The 17,401-nt window shown below is 50.1% G+C and overlaps 1 protein-coding gene across 27 annotated transcripts in view; it reads left to right on the forward strand.

Moving 5' to 3' along the window:
- The window catches only part of HIRA (histone cell cycle regulator), a 103,783-nt gene that overhangs the window by 69,345 nt on the left and 17,037 nt on the right, over nt 1-17,401 (forward strand). For 17 of the 27 annotated variants that reach the window (XM_077948998.1, XM_077949011.1, XM_077949003.1 and 14 more), the window contains 9 exon segments: nt 2,080-2,284; nt 2,670-2,774; nt 4,497-4,645; nt 6,963-7,124; nt 7,725-7,783; nt 8,146-8,251; nt 9,873-9,995; nt 10,470-10,633; nt 12,580-12,668. In XM_077948998.1, the coding sequence (XP_077805124.1) occupies nt 2,080-2,284; nt 2,670-2,774; nt 4,497-4,645; nt 6,963-7,124; nt 7,725-7,783; nt 8,146-8,251; nt 9,873-9,995; nt 10,470-10,633; nt 12,580-12,668 (1,162 nt within the window). 27 annotated transcript variants of the gene reach the window in all.

Consider the following 17,401-nt stretch of genomic DNA (forward strand, 5'->3'; position numbering starts at 1 on the left):
TCCTTCTCCCCAACCCCTGGAAACCACTGATCTTTTTATTGTCTCCATAGTTTTGCCTGTTCCAGGTTGTCATATAGTTAGAATCACCCCTTTTCTTGTATTTATTTATTTACTTATTTTTTACTCTTAGAGATGGGGTCTCATTATTTTGCCCAGGCTGCTCTCAAGCCCCTGGACTGAAGCGATCCTCCTGCCTCAGCCTACCAAGTAGCTAGGACTATAGACATGAGCCACTGTGTACATCTACTGTTAATCTGTCTTTGTCTTTTGTAGTTAAAATTAAATTTTAAAAAACATAAACCCATTTGTTTTTTCTTTTGTTTTTTTTCTTTTTTTTTTTTTTGAGACGGAGTCTTACTTTGTCGCCAGGCTGGAGTGCAATGGTATGATCTTGGCTCACTGCAACCTCTGCCTCCTGGGTTCAAGCGATTCCCCTGCCTCAGCCTCCCGAGTAGCTGGGACTATAGGTGCACACCACCACACCTGGCTAATATTTTGTATTTTAGTAGAGACGGGGTTTCACCGTGTTGGCCAGGACGGTCTCAATCTCCTGACCTCAGGTGATTCACCCGCCTCGGCCTCCCAAAGTGCTGGGATTACAGGCATGAGCCATGGCACTCGGCCACATAAACCCATTTCTTAAAAACATTTTGCTTTTTTATCCATTTTGTCAGTCTTTGTATTTAATTGGTATATTCAGAGCTTTCACATTTAAAGTTGTTTGATATAGTTGTATTAATATCTGCCATGTTTTAGCATTTATTCTTTTTTTTTTTTTTTCTTTTCCTCTGAGATGGAGTCTCACTGTTGTCCAGGCTGGAGTGCAATGGCACACCATCTCAGCTCACTGCAACCTCTGCCTCCCGGGTTCAAGTGATTCTTCTGCCTCAGCCTCCCCAGTAGCTGGGATTATGAGTACCTGCCACCATGCCCAGCTAATTTTTGTATTTTTTAGTAGAGATGGGGTTTCGCCATGTTGGCCAGTCTGGTTTTGAACTCCTGACCTCAGGTGATCCACCCACCTCAGCCTCCCAAAGTACTGGGATTACAGGCGTGAGCCACATGCCTGGCCTTATTCTTTTTTTTAATCTTCACTTCTTTTTATCTTCTTTTTCTGCCTTCTCTGGTTTTAACTGAGTATTTTATATGACTCAGTTTTCTCAGCCAGGCACGGTGGCTCACGCCCGCAATCCCAGCACTTGGGGAGGCCGAGGCAGGTAAATCACCTGAGGTCAGGAGTTTCAGACCAGCCTGGCCAACATGGTAAAACCCCTTCTCTACTAATAATATAAAAATTAACCAGGCGTGGTGGCACACACCTGTAATCCCAGCTACTTGGGAGGCTGAGGCAGGAGAATTACTTGATCCTGGTAGGCGGATGTTGCAGTGAGCCAAGATCACGCCATTGCATTCCATCCGGGGTGACAAGAGTGAAAATCCATCTCCAAAAAAATAATAATAAAATAAAAATAAAGTTTCTCTTCTCTCAGCATTATTAATTATGCTTTAAAATAATTTTTTAGTGATTGCTCTAGAGTTTACCATAAACATTTATAACCTAATTCTACTTTCAAATAATATTATACCACTTCATGAGTAGTAGAAAAAGTTCCCCTCTCCTTCCTTGCCCTATGACATTGGTACCACTTATTTCACTCATTCATAAACTATAGTCGTTCAAGACATGGTGGCTGTTATTTCTTTGAACAGAAAGTTGTCTCTTAGATCAGTTGGGAATAGGAAATATAAAATATTCTATTTTATGTTCGTTTTTTTTTTCTCTAACACTCTTCCTTTCTTCATGCAGATGTGAGTTTCTGGCCTGCATCATTTATCTTCTCTCTGAAAGACTTTTAACATTTCTTGCAAGGCAGGTCTTCTGGCAACAGATTCCGGTGTCTCTTTGTTTATTTTTGTCTGACAAAGTCATTATTTCTCCTTTATTTTTGAGGCATAATTTCACTGGACACAGAATTCTAGGTTGGCAAGAGGTTTGTTTAAGCACTTTAAATATTTCACTTCATTCTTTCTTGCATGAATGGTTTCTGAAGGGAAGTGTGATGTAATGTTTTTGTGCAGGTTAAAAGAGCAGAACCTTGTGAAAGAGCTGAGGCCCCGAGACCTCCTAGAGAGCAGCAGTGACAGCGATGAGAAAGTCCCTTTGGCTAAGCCTTCCTCACTGTCCAAGCGAAAACTTGAGCTTGAGGTAGAGACAGTAGAGAAGAAGAAGAAAGGGCGGCCTCGGAAGGACTCTCGTCTCATGCCTGTGTCTCTGTCTGTCCAGGTGAGGCCAGTGGGTCCATTCTGCCTTCTTTAGCCCACCTTTCTGCACTTAGAGCTTGAAGGCCTTGTGTGCATAGTAAGCCTCAGCTGGGTGGGGCACCTTGGGAACCAGCTAGCTTAGACATGCAGCCCCTGGAATGTAGCATGGAGGCCACACTCTCCCTCAGACCTGCCCTTGACTCACCCAGGGCCCTTGAGCAGGTTCCCTGGCATCAACTGGCTTGTCTGTAAGGTGAGGATTCTTGTAGCATTCCCCTCTGCTTCCTCCCTCCCAGGGTGGAAATGCCCTGGTCGTAGGCCCAGCCTCACTTCTGGGTGACTTGCGTTTACCAAATGCTATCCTGTAGTGTTAGAGCAAGGCTCAGGAATGTTTCTGGCTCTTCCAGTCTCCAGCTGCCCTAACCGCAGAGAAGGAGGCCATGTGTCTCTCTGCACCAGCACTTGCACTGAAGCTGCCAATTCCAGGCCCCCAGAGAGCATTCACCCTCCAGGTAAGTTCTGGGACCCTGCCAGTTCTCCGTCAGGTACACCCAGAGATTCTCTGTCCCCTACCACATACAAACCCAATCTTGTCACTTCCTTGGAGATTGGTTTCCAGTGGCTCTCCATCACCTTCTAGGGGAAGTCACAGCAGATCGGGGTACGCACCAACTCTTAGCAAAATTGCCAGCCTCCACTCTCACCCACCCATGGCCTCCGTCTGGCTTTGCCCTTGGAGTCCCAGCTGCTGGGGCTGCTGTTACCACCACATGTTCTAATGCTCTTCAGGAATCCTCTCCTGACTGGAAGCCACCTCCATTTCCACACACAGCCGTGGGCAGCCTCAGGCTTGGTGTCTGTGGGACTGTGTAGTCGTGGTCTATCTCCCAGCCATCCTGCTAGCTTTGTCTTCTCAGTGTCCGGCGCAGTCATCATCAGAGTTGTTTGAGCTCTTGGAATGGAAGCTTGTAAGCATGTGGTTATCCAAAACACAATTCTGGAGTAAATAATCCTTTATACCCAGAGCCCTCCTGGTCACTTGGCCCAGCACAGTATCTAGGCCTCTCCTGCCGTGGTGCCGTCACACACACTGCTGCCTGTCTGCATACCCTTGTACCTCAGCTCAGGTGCCTATCCTCGAGCAGCCTTCTGGGACCCTGTGTGCGGGTCACTTTCCACTGGCTGCACACTGCTCTGAGCCCAGGCTGGTCCTCACAGGGCACCAGAGAGCAGGCGTCAGCCCTTCCTACCATAGGTCCTTCTGGGCCACAGTGCAGAGGAATGAAGCGGGGAAGCCAAAAGGTAGGGACCCACAGGGTTTGTTCTTATTGCTGGTGTGAATGGAGGCAGCAGCGCTCAGATGTGCTCTTGCACTCAGAGGTGTTCTGACGCAGGTTCCCTCCTGGGTGCCCTGCTTCTCAGCACAGAACTCTCCCAAACTCCTCCAGCCCTTCCCCTAGGCATCTTCCCTTCCAAGCACTGCTTGGGACTGTCGTTTCTGGGTCTGTGAAGGGGGCAGTCGTCCCTCAGCCCAGCTCACCCACTTGAGTGGCCGCACAAGCACAGACTGGTGGTTCTGCCTATTTTTCCGTAGGGAAAATCTATTGTTCAGCTCTCCACACACGCATGCGGCTGAGCCCATTTGGTGCCAGACACTGAACTAGGTGCTTCTCATACATGCTGTGCCATAAACACCCCTGCCAGTTTAGTCTCATTTGAGCAGACCAAGTCTCACCACCACAGGAACTGGAGAGCCCCTTTGGGGGTTTTCTAGACATTCCCTCCACGCACTGACATGGTCTCTAATCTTGCCAAACACTGTCATCTTTGAAGATTCTTCAAGTAGGAGGCTAGAAACCCAAGTCTCAGTCCTAGCTCAGTCCTTTGCAGTGTGCTTTTGGACACGTTACTCCCTTGTGAGATGAAGTGGCAGGGTTGGGTGACTTTGGGGTCTTTAACCCTGGCACTGCTTCTCTTCTCTGGCTGTTCAGCTACACAGATGACAGGGTAGAAACCAGCTCCCAGCATTCTCACTGCCCTGGGGGCCACATGTGTGGCCCTCTGGGCCTCCCGCTCAGCCCCTTTGCCCCGCCTGTCCTCCACCTCCTCTGTTGGCCAGCCAGTCTGCCTCTGTATCCTGCTGCTGCCTTGGGGCCCCAGGCTATAGAGCCTTGGAGCATGTTACCTGGGCTGCGGCCCTTGTCTGAGCAGGCCCGTGTGTTTACTTCATCCAGGTCAGCTCCGATCCCTCCATGTACATTGAGGTGGAGAATGAAGTGACAGTGGTGGGGGGCGTGAAGCTGAGCCGCCTGAAGTGCAACCGGGAAGGGAAGGAGTGGGAGACGGTACTCACCAGCCGGATCCTCACTGCTGCGGGCAGCTGGTAAGGGCGGGCAGGTCCTTAGCCGGCCCAGGTGACACAGGCACACATGCCATCATTCTGGGCCTGGGTCTGTCTAGGGGACGTGCATGACCCTGGGAGCGCCAGCTCCCACAGAGGCTCACACCAGGCTTCACTCCAGGCCAGGCATATGTGCTCGCCATCTCAGTCCCTGCAGCACCCAGCAAGGTCAGCGTCAGTATGCCTGTGTTATAGATGGGGAAACTGAGCCCCTGAGGATTACCCAGGCCAGGCTTTGAACCTGATGGCCTGATTCCCTCGTCCAGCCAGATCCCCAAAGTCTCGAGTTCCACGCTAAGGTGTGCCTGGCTCACTTTGACCTGAGCTGGTTCCTTTTTTGGATCCCAGATTTCCATCCAAGTTGGTCAGGATGAATTTCTGACTGTCCCTGAAGTCCCCATCCCAGCCCATTCCAGATTCTGCACTGTGAGGGGCACCTTGATTCAGTGATTAGTCACCCAGTATCTTCCCCTAGGTTCCTGGAACTGTACGTGATCCCTGTCCCTGCCTGTGTTCAATATGGAAGGGGAACCAGTGTTTCTCCTCAGTTTCCTGCCTGATATAGCGTCCCAGTTAGGACCATGTGGGAGACACTCAGAAGAGGTTTATAGACATGACCACTTAGATACAGTCATCGTAATTACACCCTTAATCATCTGCCATGAGGTCCCATGTAAATGCTTTTACTTGTGTCAAAGCATGTGGCCTTAGGTCTTAGACCACAATTCTTGTGGTCCCTGAGTGAGTTTGTGTTGTTAGGCCTAGGGGACCCCACTGTTTGTTCTGTTCCTCCCTCGAATTCCCCCTCTGGATGAGCCAGCTAAACTCCCGGTCCCAGGCACCTGTGTGTCAGATACTGCCACAGGCTCCCACTCTCTGTCCCTCCCCCCAAGGCAGGTGGCTTCCCCAGCTGAGGGCTAAGGGGTGTCAGCACAGCCTCTCCCACAGTGACATAGCAGCTGTGGGGCAAGCCTGCTGGACCACCTGGGACCTCCCCTTATGCTCAGTCCTGCCCAGTTCAGGCCCAGCCTACAGACCTGCTCCCCATTGTTACAGCCCAGAAATGATGGCTTTCTTTGCAGTGGACTGACTTGAGGCAGGCTCTGACCACCAGAGATGGGCAGATAGAATTCAGTCACAGTACCCGCCTGGCCAGCGTAGTGAAACCCCATCTCTACCAAAAATACAAAAATTAGCCAGGCGTGGTAGCGTGTGCCTATAATCCCAGCTGCTCGGGAGGCTGAGGTAGGAGAATCGCTTGAACTGGGGAGGTGGAGGTTGTAGTGAGCCAAGATCACGCCACTACACTCCAGCCTGGGTGACAGACTGAGACTCTGTCTCAGAAGAAATAAGAATTCAGTCACAGCACTTCGGAGAGCTCCCTGCTGCCCGTGCTGCTTAGAGTGTTCTCTGATTCATACTCTCCAAGTAAACATTTGTAAACAAAAGCATCTCACTTGCCTCTCCCTTTTTGGAGCCAGTAGCAACAGTGTCTCATTAGGAAAGCGGTTGGCAGAGCTCCTTTCTTAACTGACCTCCTTGAGCCTGCTGGGGTAACTGGCTTAGCAGGATAGAATTGACACAAAGTGGGGCTCTGGGTGGCTACTGTGGCCAGGATCTCACTATACTGGTTGCACATCTGCTACTGCTGACTGAGGTCTAAGCTCCAGCCTCACCCTGGGCCTGTGGCTGGGCCTTAGGGGGCTCTCTCTGGGAAGGCAGCAGCCTGCTTGTGCAGGGCCCTTCCAGGGGCCTGGTGGTCACTCAGAGGAGAAGCTGGACAGTGTCCAGACTGTTCTGTAAGGCACTCCTTGTTTGAGAGCGACATGCATCTCCCACGCCAGCCAGACAGCCTCTTGGACACAGGGGTGCATGCTGTCATCCCTGCACTTCTCTTAGCCTGCCTTGTTAGAGACCTTCTCAGGACTGGTCTGACTAGTTGCAGCCAGGAGACTGTCCTGCGGGTACTATGTGGCCTTATCCGATAAGCAAGGCATGTTTCCTGGGTGATCATCAGAGGCATTGCTCTCCAAAGCCCCCACACCCTTTGGTCAGCATCAGCGTGAGCTTAGGAAAGCACGGGCAGCCTGTGAAAAGAGGACAGAAACCTCTTTCATCCAAGATCTCAGGGAGGCTCCACCAGCCCCACCCTAACCCAATCCACCTTACCCTCTGACTGTACCTGCTTAGGGGAGGCTCTTGTTGGCCCCAGGCAGAGGAAAGGCCCACACATCCAGGGCTACTGTCTTGGCTGCAGCACCCAGCCCCCATGACACCTGCCCCCACTCTGTCTTCTCAGTGACGTGGTGTGTGTCGCCTGTGAAAAAAGGATGCTGTCAGTGTTCTCCACCTGTGGTCGCCGTCTCCTCTCTCCCATCCTCCTGCCGTCCCCGATCTCTACTTTGCATTGCACAGGCTCCTACGTCATGGCGCTTACTGCTGCGGCCACACTGTCTGTCTGGTGAGAGGCAGGCGCAGGGTGGGGTGGGCTCCAGCTAGGGCAGGACAGGGCTGTGCAGGCCCCACCTCACTGCAGGGGCAGGGAAGGCAGTGGACAAGGCTGGCCATCAGGCCCCAGAGGAGGCCCTGAGCAGTTAGTGATATTGCTTGTGTTGGGTGCCGTGGCTAGGCTGAGGGCTGAGGGATGTTGTGCAATGGGGATGGAGGCAGCTTGCCTGCTCGATTATCTCCTTACTGGAGCAGCTCATGCAACCAGTTGCATTACCAGGGTTCTATGTGGGGTTCATCATAAATGGAGTCTTAGCTGGCAGAGTGTGGCCATGTTCCTGATGTGGCTGCTGTGGCCCAGCTTCCCCCAAAGTGGTATGGGCGCTGAGGGTTCCCTGTGGCTCTGTTGCCTGGGCTGTGTGCTGCATCCTTATGCAGAGGGAGTGTAGTGGCACATGGAGAGCAGAAGCCACTTGTAGCCCAGAGTCCCTCTCACTAGGAGCAGCCAGGGTTAGGGGCGCATGCAGTAGGGACCAGGGTGTCTGAGCGGCTGAGGCACACTCTGATGTGTTTACTTGGTTGGTGAGTAAACTGTTCCCTGTCTCCCTCCTAGGGATGTTCACAGACAGGTGGTTGTGGTGAAAGAAGAGTCTCTACACTCCATTCTGGCAGGTAATGCAGGCAACAGGCTGCCCCTACTCCCCTGGGGGCCCAAGTTCATGTCTGATGCTGCAGAAGGGCCCCGCTCAGAGAGCCAGGCTCTGGCCTCAGCACAGAGCTCTCAGTGAGGCAGGAGGTGCGGTTACGCTGCAGGAGACACACTTTTTGGGGACATGTTTGAATGGGTCACCAAGAGGTGACAAGAGCCTGGTGTGTGGCAAGGAGAATGGCTTGCCCTCCCTATTTGCCAAGGCAGTGTTGACGCATTTGCTGCTGGGACTGTGGGAGCCTAGAGTTTAGATTTCTCCTTTGATGTGTTTGCAAACACTTGCTGATCAGAACACACCCAGAACTCATTTCCGTGCTGTCCCCAGGAAGTGATATGACGGTATCACAGATCTTGCTGACGCAGCATGGAATCCCAGTAATGAACCTGTCTGATGGGAAGGCGTACTGCTTTAATCCGTCACTTTCTACATGGTAAGCAAGCTGACCCCCAGCACTGTTCCCTGGATGAGTGTCTGTCTGCTCTAGACAGCAGAGCAAAGGGTCGTGGCCTACAGGGCTGCCTAGCCCTGCTTTTCCTGAGAGTCAGGCCCTGGAGTGAAGGCTGCTTTGACTATCTATGCATGCTTCCCTGTCCCAGCAGGACACTGCAGCCTGTGGCCTCTACCCTCAGAGCCTATGTGCAGGAGCACTGTCCTCCTGCATTATTTTCAGGAGCCACTTTTTGAAAAAGCCCCAAAATTGTTATGGTTTTTGCTGTGGCCCCCTTAGCCACCATGAGCATAGGTGAGTTGGCTTTACAGGAGCCTTACCAGGACTAGTCAATTTCTGTGAGCTTAGTAAGTACTTCAGACTTCCTCAGTGAATTAGTAAGGATGCTCATCCACTTACCTAGGCTTAAGGGTCTGTACTTTTCCTCTGTCCACTCAGGAATTTGGAGCCCTTTTCTGTACTTGCAAAATAATTTATACACAGAGCTCTTAACCCAGACACATGAAATATGTACATTGTGTTCCAGCCACTCCAAGTTTTTTTCTTCTGTCTATACCTTTGGTCCTTAAGAACCAAAGCTTGCTACCTCCTAGCCCGTTTTCTGTTAAGAACTGCCATGCAGAAGTCTACATTGACACTGAGACTTCTTTCTTGAATTTGGGGGAAAAAAAATGCTGGGTGCGATGGCTCACACCTGTAATCCCAGCACTGTGGGAGGCTGAGAGGATTGCTTGACCCCAGGAGTTTGAGACCAGCTTGGGCAACATAGTAAGACCCTGTCTCTACCAAACAAAAAAAAAATCAAATAAGCCTGGTGCAGTGGCAGACATCTGTAGTCCCAGCTGCTTGGGAAGCTGAAGCACAAGATCCCTTGAGCCCAGGAGGTCAAGGCTGCAGTGAGCCATAATCACACTACTGCACTCCAGCCTGGACAACAGAGTGAGACCCTGTCTCAAAGGAAAAAAAAACCTCCACTGCCTGCTCCCCCAAATTGCAAAATGTTGTCTATTATATGTGATTGCTGTAATAATGGAAATAAGCTGATTATTTAAGAAGAGAAATATTGACTCTCTATAGGCATCTTTGTATTTTGGACACATTTACAAAGACATCCAGCTGTTCTAAAAGTGTGTGAAGAGTCTTTTCTTCACAAGGATGAAAAGGGTCCAGAGTAGGTGGAAGGACTGCCAATCTGGGATAGCTGTAGAAATAAAGGCAGGTAGAGGCCTGGCATTACTCCCCAGCTACAGGACCCAGGCCATGTGGGCCCCTGGGCAGACCATGGCAGTATTTGAGCCGAGCATCAGAGCACACTGCACTCAGAGGCCTGCAGTCATCAGGAACCAACATATGGAGCTGAAGTGTTCCCAGCAAGGGCCCTATCCACAGCCTTCGCCTCATTCATTTTTCCTCGGGAACAATGATCTATCAGACCCATTACCATGAAACCTGTCAGTGATAGGCGCCTGTGCGGAAGTGCAGGGGCGCTCAGCCTCTGCTGGCTTTGTGTCGATAGGGGCTGCTTCTCTGTGGCCTCCTTGCCAGCCTCCTCTGGTAGATCTCTTGGTTTTCCTGAGCTCTGCTCCTGCCTTTGCCTCCCCAGGAACCTGGTTTCTGACAAGCAGGACTCACTGGCTCAGTGTGCAGACTTTAGGAGCAGCCTGCCATCCCAGGACGCCATGCTGTGCTCAGGACCATTAGCCATAATCCAGGGCCGCACCTCCAAGTACGTGACCCCAGTGCCATGGCCTCTGTCCTTAGTCCTGCCCTGGGGAAGTGACTGGGTCAGTGCACACACAGTCCCTACCCAGGCCTTGTATCCACCTGCCCTTCCCCTGTGCCCCAGGTGCTGGTCAGCACAGGCAGGCTGGGCAGGACAGACTAGGGGTGCTGAGGGTAGTGGTCCTGCATCAGGTAATATCTTGGGGTTGGGGGCAGCAGTCACTGGCCCTGTCACTTCAGGGGCCCAGATGGCAGGTGCTGGGTGAGATACCCCAAGGGTGCCAGGAGGCACATGGCTGGGATGTGGGGATGGGCAGACAACAGATCTGGCATCTGCCAACAGACTAGCTAGTGGACGGGAGGCCTTGGCAGCCCTGGTGCCTGCCTCCTGCCAGCTCCTTGCCTGTTGCACATGGGGGCAGTTCCTGACTCTGTAGTGCCTGCTGCCTCATCATGGAAACTCTCCTGGTCTCTGCAGCTCGGGAAGGCAGGCTGCCCGGCTCTTCTCCGTGCCTCATGTGGTGCAGCAAGAGACCACCCTGGCCTACCTAGAGAACCAGGTGGCAGCAGCACTCACCCTGCAGTCCAGCCACGAGTACCGCCATTGGCTCCTCCTCTACGCACGGTACCTCGTAAACGAAGGTGAGGCTCTTGGCAGCCCTAAGCAGCTTTCTCCTTCTGCCCCTCCGTCCTCCCAGGCCTGGCTTAGTCCCTGTGAAATCAGGGAAAAGGTGCGATGGCCCAGATCCCAGCCTGCTGCTCTCCCATCAACAAGGTGGGCCCAGCAGCCTCTACCTCCCAGCCTGAGCTGCAATTAAGGCAGCTCAGCAGGCACCCAGCCCCTTAATAGGCTCTGAGGCTCTGAATAGAGTGGCCCTGAGGGTGTTCCCACAGAGGAGCAGCAGGACAGGCCGCAGGAGGGTGGAATAGATGCCTGGGTGGAAAGACATGGCCTAAAGGAGTAGATTCTGTGTTCTGGCTCCTGCCCTGCACCACACCTTGGCAGTGCTGCTCATCAGTGAGGGTATCTTGTAGCAGTGGTTCTCTTCCTCCTCCCAGCCCCTCCTGCCCTGGACAGGCTTGCCTGATGTCCTGCACTTACTGAGGCCTTCCATTCCTGGTGCTTCCTGCCAGAGCTCTCACTCTGCTGCCTCCCCTGCAGAAAGCCAGGTATGCTGGAAGAGGTGGCTGCACTGTCCTCACAGTGACTCCAACAGCCTTACCAGCTTTTCCTCCCACTTGAGTGTAGCCTTCAGGGTGCGGCATGGGCAGGCCCTCCCAGAGCTCTTCCTGTGCTGCGTCCTGGCCTTTTTGCTTTATTTTTGTCATCACCCTCCCCATTTTGATTATAATTTAGAAAAAAAATCAAGTACAGAAAAGACAGAGAAAATCATAATCAGACCTTCACGAATGTAATTCCCAGAACTAATATGTCATATGTGCCTCTGGCTGTGTAAATATGAGTGTGTATGTGTGTGTGTACATACACTTGTAAATGACAGCAAATATTACTGATCAGCTTGAAGCCTCCCCTCCCTCCCTGCAGACCACAATGATGAATTTGATGTTTACTCTTCCCACCAGGTCTATGTGGTTGCCATAATGTGTGGTCCCCAGCTTTTCTGAATACTCAGCCTTCCCAGGCCCTCATACCTCTCCTGTGGTGCTCTAGTCACATCTTCCCTGGGAGCCCCTCCTCTTACTCCACTCTGGTTTGCTTCATCCTAGGTATTGATTGGGACTTGCTCTGATGCCCTACATCAAGTCCCTACCTCCTGTCGGCCCCGCCACCCATCTTGGGATCACTTCTGCTGCTTGCTTCTCTTTCTCCATCCTCCACATGCCTGTTCCAGTGTCCATACACCAGTTACCCATCTTCCATTCTGTCCCTTGTTTCCTTGGCTGTAAAAGGAGGAATCTAGTGTAAAAGTGGACCCCATTCACTTCCAAAATTCCTCAGATTCCAGTTTCGCCTCTCTTACTCCACCCTTTTCTTTGGACAATTTAATCCATTCGCTATTGCTTTAGCTGCCCCAAGTGCTGACAAACCCCGACACTCTACCTCCAGCCTTTCTAGCAACCCTACTGGGTGATGCCCATAACCCTTGAGTTAATGGGCCTATGCCCCCTCCACTCAGTTGCCCCTCCTCAGTCATACCTTTGCCATCTCTTACCTCCTGCGAGCTGGCCTCCCCACCTTCCTGACCTCCTCTTAACACCAGTTGCCAGCCCATATTCTCAAAGACAGATCTTACCAGCCCACAATTTCCCATATTTTCCCATCACCTTAAGGAGTTTATCACAGAATTGGCCACATCTCGTTTTTCCTCTGGGCGCAACACACAGAGAAGTTACAGATGTCGTCAGGGGAGTGAGCAAATGAGTGAAAATCTGTGAAGGGTCTCAGTGCCCCACACTGAGAGACATGCAGGGGTATCTTGCCCGTAGTAGGCAATAAAATACGCATGTGTTTATTCTGATTTGATAGACACAACAACATAGCATATTCTTGATTTTTATTTCTTTTTGTAATGTGTTCCTATTTCTGTTTTGTTTTTTTGTTTGTTTGTTTGTTTTTCTATAATTAGGGTTTGAATACCGACTTCGAGAAATATGCAAGGACTTACTGGGTCCGGTTCACTACTCCACTGGAAGCCAGTGGGAGTCAACAGTAGTGGTAGGTGCTTCTTTCATTGTTGCTGCAAGAATTCTTTCTTGAAACATGAAGGTGGAGATTTTTTAAATAAGCCAAAGGGCTTTGAATTGTGTCCCATTAGACTTCTCCAGCACCCAGCCTCAGGTCCCAGCATCAGTGAGAGGGTGACATGCCTGCCCTCCAGAACCTGGCAGGAGGTGGGCCCTGGACATCAGGAGCCACAGAGTGCTTCTCCACATGCGTATGCTGAGGGAGGCTGCCTGCACGGGCTCTGGGCTTGGTTGTGAAGACAAAAGACGGAAGGTACTTCCCTGCCTTCATGGAGCTCAGTCTGGTAGGGATGCACACATAAGCAGGGAGGCAGTTAGGTCAACAAAATATTTTCAGACTAGATTCAGACTAAGAAGGAAATAAGCAGGGTCTTCAGATGAGAGTGCCTGGGAAGGAGTGACCAGGGAAGGCCTCGCGAGAGGACACTGCAGATGAAACCCAAGGAGAAGAGTGAGACGGCCATATAGAGACCTGGAGAAAGTGTTTCCTAGTAGAAGTGAGAGTAAAAGTAAAGAGTGTTTGATTTGTTTGAAGCCACTGTGGCTGGCACATAGAAGGCAAAAGGAGAGGGTGGTATGAGATGAGGCAGGAGGTGGACCACAGAGACCTTTCGAGGAGCTAGCGTTTTCTTCTTGGCAGAGTTGGCGCAGAGGTGTCATGAACTAAAATAGAAAAGCAATCAGGGAGTATCTTCTGTAACAGTCCCAGGAAGAGATGAAGGTGACTTGGATCAGTGTGGTGGCCATGGAGAGGGGAAAGGAGACAGGTTCAAGATGTATTTTGGAGGCAGAACCAATAAGATTTGATGGGTGGTTGAATGTGGAAGGAAAGAGCGTAATGAACATGTGGCACCTCCAGGTGTAGCTGCAAAAAATGGATGCCGGAACCATTGATTAAATCAGGAAAGGAACAGATTGGTGGGGGGTGGGAGAAGGTATGGATCTAAGAGTTAGCTCACAGTTTCATTCAATCATTGACAATCACTGATGGGGCACCTCCCCTGGCCAGGCATGGCATAGGCATGGGGCAGGCAGCAGTGAATAAGGCAGACTGAGTCCCTGCATTCGTGGATCTGCTTTCTTATGGAGAGAGACAGACTAAGCAAATGAGAACAGGTATCTGTAGTGTCTTGAGTAGTGATGGATGCCATGGAAAAAAAGTTAAAAGGGCAGGGAGATACAGAATACTGGCAGGATGCTGTTTCATGTTGGGCAATTAAGAAAGGCCAAACTAAGCTTGCAGCGAGCCAAGATCGCACCACTGCACTCCAGCCTGGGCGACAGAGCGAGACTCCGTCTCAAAAAAAAAAAAGAAAAGGCCAAACTAACAGTTAAGCAGAGACCAGAAAAGGTGAGGGATGAAGCCATGCATATATTTGGGAGAACATCCAGGCAGAAGGAAAGTGCAAAGGCCTGAGGTGGAAGAGTTTAGAATTTAAAAGGAACAGCCCAACGGGATGGTAATGGAAGGGGGAAAGGAGTTGACATCAAAAAGGCTGGAGGGTCAACCCTCACAGGCCTTGGTGTGTACAAGAGGCCTAATTTTTTATTCCATTTTTAAATTTGACTGTGGTGTACCTTAATTGACTACGTACTTTGAATCCTAGGTTCAAAGTCAAATCCCCTTAGGTCCCTGAAGGCATTGTTCCATAGACTTTGCATCCAGTTTTATTGCTAAAAAATCTATTGTAAATCTAATTTCCATTGCTTTGTAAGTACTTTGGGATTCTATCTTGGTGTTTTGAAGATTCAAAAAGCTCATTCATTCTGTGGAAATAGAGATAGAGACCAGTGATTTTCTTCGTTTTTCCTATTTGATTATTTCTTCCCTTTCATTTTTCCTATCGTCTGAGAGATGTAATATCCTCTTTTTAAAATCAGCTGTATCGCTGGGCGCAGTGGCTCATGCCTGTAATCCCAGCACTTTGGGAGACCAAGATAGATCACCTGAGGTCAGGAGTTCAAGACCTGCCTGGCCAACCTGCTGAAGTCCTGTCCCTACTAAAAATATAAAAATTAGCTGGGTGTGGTGGCACATGACTGTAATCCCAGCTATTGGGGAGGCAGAGGCAGGAGAATAGCTTGAACCCGGGAGGAGGAGGCTGCAGTGAGCCAAGATTGCGCTACTGCACTCCATCCTGGGAGACAGAGCAAGACTCCGTCTCAGGAAAAGGAAAAGTTAAAAAAAAGTAAAATCGGCTGTATCAGGCCAGGCGTGGTGGCTCATGCCTATAATCCCAGCACTTTGGGAGGCTGAGGTGGGTGGATCACCTGAGGTCAGGAGTTTGAGACCAACGCAGCCAACATGGTGAAACCCTGACTCTACTAAAAAACAAAAATTAGCTGGGCTTGGTGACATGCACCTGTAATCCCAGCTACTCAGGAGGCTGAGGCAGGAGAATTGCTTGAACCCAGGAGGCAGAGCCAAGATCACTCCAGCCTGGGCGACAACAGTGAAACTCCATCTCAAAAAAAAAAAAAAAAAAAAAAAAAGGCTAGGCGTAGTGGTTCACGCCTATAATTCCAGCACTTTGGGAGGCCAAGGTGGATCAGATCATGAGGTCAGGAGTTTGAGACCAGCCTGGCCAACATAGTGAAACCCCATCTCTACTAAAAATACAAAAAATTAGCCAGGCATGGTGGCGGGCACCTGTAATCCTAGCTACTCGGGAGGCTGAGGCAGGAGAATCACTTGAACCCAGGAGGTGGAGGTTGCAGTGAGATCACGCCATTGCACACCAGCCCAGGCGACAGTGTGAGACTTCGTCTCAAAAAAAAAAAAAAAAAAATCAGCTATATCATTTTTTATGCTTTCAGTTCTTCACCAGATTTTTAATTTAGTCTTTTATCTACTTTAGCATAATAATCTTAGTTATTTTAAAGCTTTATGTCTGATAATTCTAGTATCGGGAGCCTTCACAGATCTATTTCTGTTGCCTATAAATATTTCTGCTGCTTCTCATTCAGATTGTCTTATCTCCTTATGTACCTGGTTATTTTTTACTGTCTGGTGGACATAGTATTTGAAAAATTTATTGTAGAAATAGTTTGAGGCCTAAGATGATGTTATCTTCTTCTACAGAACACTTCTGTTTGCTTCTGCCGACTTCCTGGCAGTAGCACTGTAGGGACGCCATGATCCTGTTCAGGGACTGAAGTTTTGTAGACTGCCTGGAACTCAAAGCTGGGTGCTAGCTGGTGTAGATGCTGGTTTACTTCCAGTTGACACTTATTCTAGGTTGCATACCTTTGGAATACCAGGACAAAGGAGGGGTAAGTTAACAGGGCCCTAGCCCCTGCTTTGGTCCCCCTAGGCCCTCAAGTTATTGTATGTTTTTCCAAGACAGAGTCTCGCTCTGTCGCCCAGGCTGGAGTGCAGTGGCACAATCTCAGCTCACTGTAACCTCCGCCTCCTAGGTTCAAGCGATTCTCCTGCCTCAGCCTCCCAAGTAGCTGGGATTACAGGCACATGCCACTACGCCTAACTAACTTTTATTTTTTTAGTAGAGGCGGGGTTTCACCATGTTGGCCAGGCTGGTCTCAAACTCCTGACCTCAGGTGATCTACCCACCTCAGCCTCCCAAAGTGCTGGGATTACAGACATGAGCCACCGCGCCCAACCCAGACCCTCAAGTTTGGTAGAAGTTCTGCCTAGCCTCTTCCTCATGGACAAATATTTCCAAAGCAAAGACATCGCTCTTTGGATTTCTGTCTTCCCCACACCATGGCTCAGTTATTTATCACTAACGCATTAGCTCTCAGAAGTTTGCTTCTATTTGTCCACCTTTTTTTCTTTGTTGTCAGTGAGGAAGCCTGTTCTGAATTGCATGGTCTGTTAATAGAAGGAAAGCTTTGTGATATCTTCTCAGATATCAGCTGCAGATGCTAACATTTTGTAAAATAACTTGTTCCCTGAATTATCTGCCTTTTCTGGGTTCAATCTTTGATTTGTTCATTGTGGTCTTTCCTTTAGGACATTTTACCCTATCTGGAAATCCTTGGTTATCAGGTTGTAGTTACAAGTGAAGGACCCAGATTGGTAGTACACTCAGGTTTCTTTTTCAAGAGTACAGCTGTTTACTTAGCACATCTCACCTTCAGGACAGGCCGATGAGCCATCTACTAGAGTGGGAGGCAGGCAGACACCTGCCCAACGAGTCCCCATCATGGGCAGGTTGTGGCGCTTCATTCTGTCAGCCTTAGCCCAAGATGCCAGCCAAAGCTCACCATAGTAGTTCTCTTTCTTAGCCTGAAAGTAAGCACTCTGGGTCATGGTGGTACAGACAGAAGGAGCCACAAACAGGCTACCATTTGATGGCCATGATTTCTTCTTCTCCCCTCCTTCCTGCTGATTGTTCTTACCAACTCCAAACAGGACACTTCACTGAGGCTCTGCCTAAGAGAATCTGTGGTTCCCCTCCCAGAGTCACCTGTCAGTATGTACCACCTGCTTTCCACCCTCTGTAAAAGTCTCCTAGCCCTTCCCTCATGGTTACAAGGTGGCTTCCATGTCCAAGATCAGGGAAGGAGAGAGAACAGGAGAAATCTGGCAACAGCAACATTCACCCTGTCATCGGAAAAGAAATGCTCTCCCAGAAACTAGTCTGTGCCTCTCAGGCAACGATTAAATCACTTGGGCAACCACCCCTACTGCAAGAGAGGCTGGGAAAATGAGCAGCTTTTCTGCCTCTGTACAAAGAATAT

This window comes from Macaca mulatta, chromosome 10 (assembly GCF_049350105.2).
Source record: "Macaca mulatta isolate MMU2019108-1 chromosome 10, T2T-MMU8v2.0, whole genome shotgun sequence".
NCBI lineage: Eukaryota > Metazoa > Chordata > Mammalia > Primates > Cercopithecidae > Macaca > Macaca mulatta.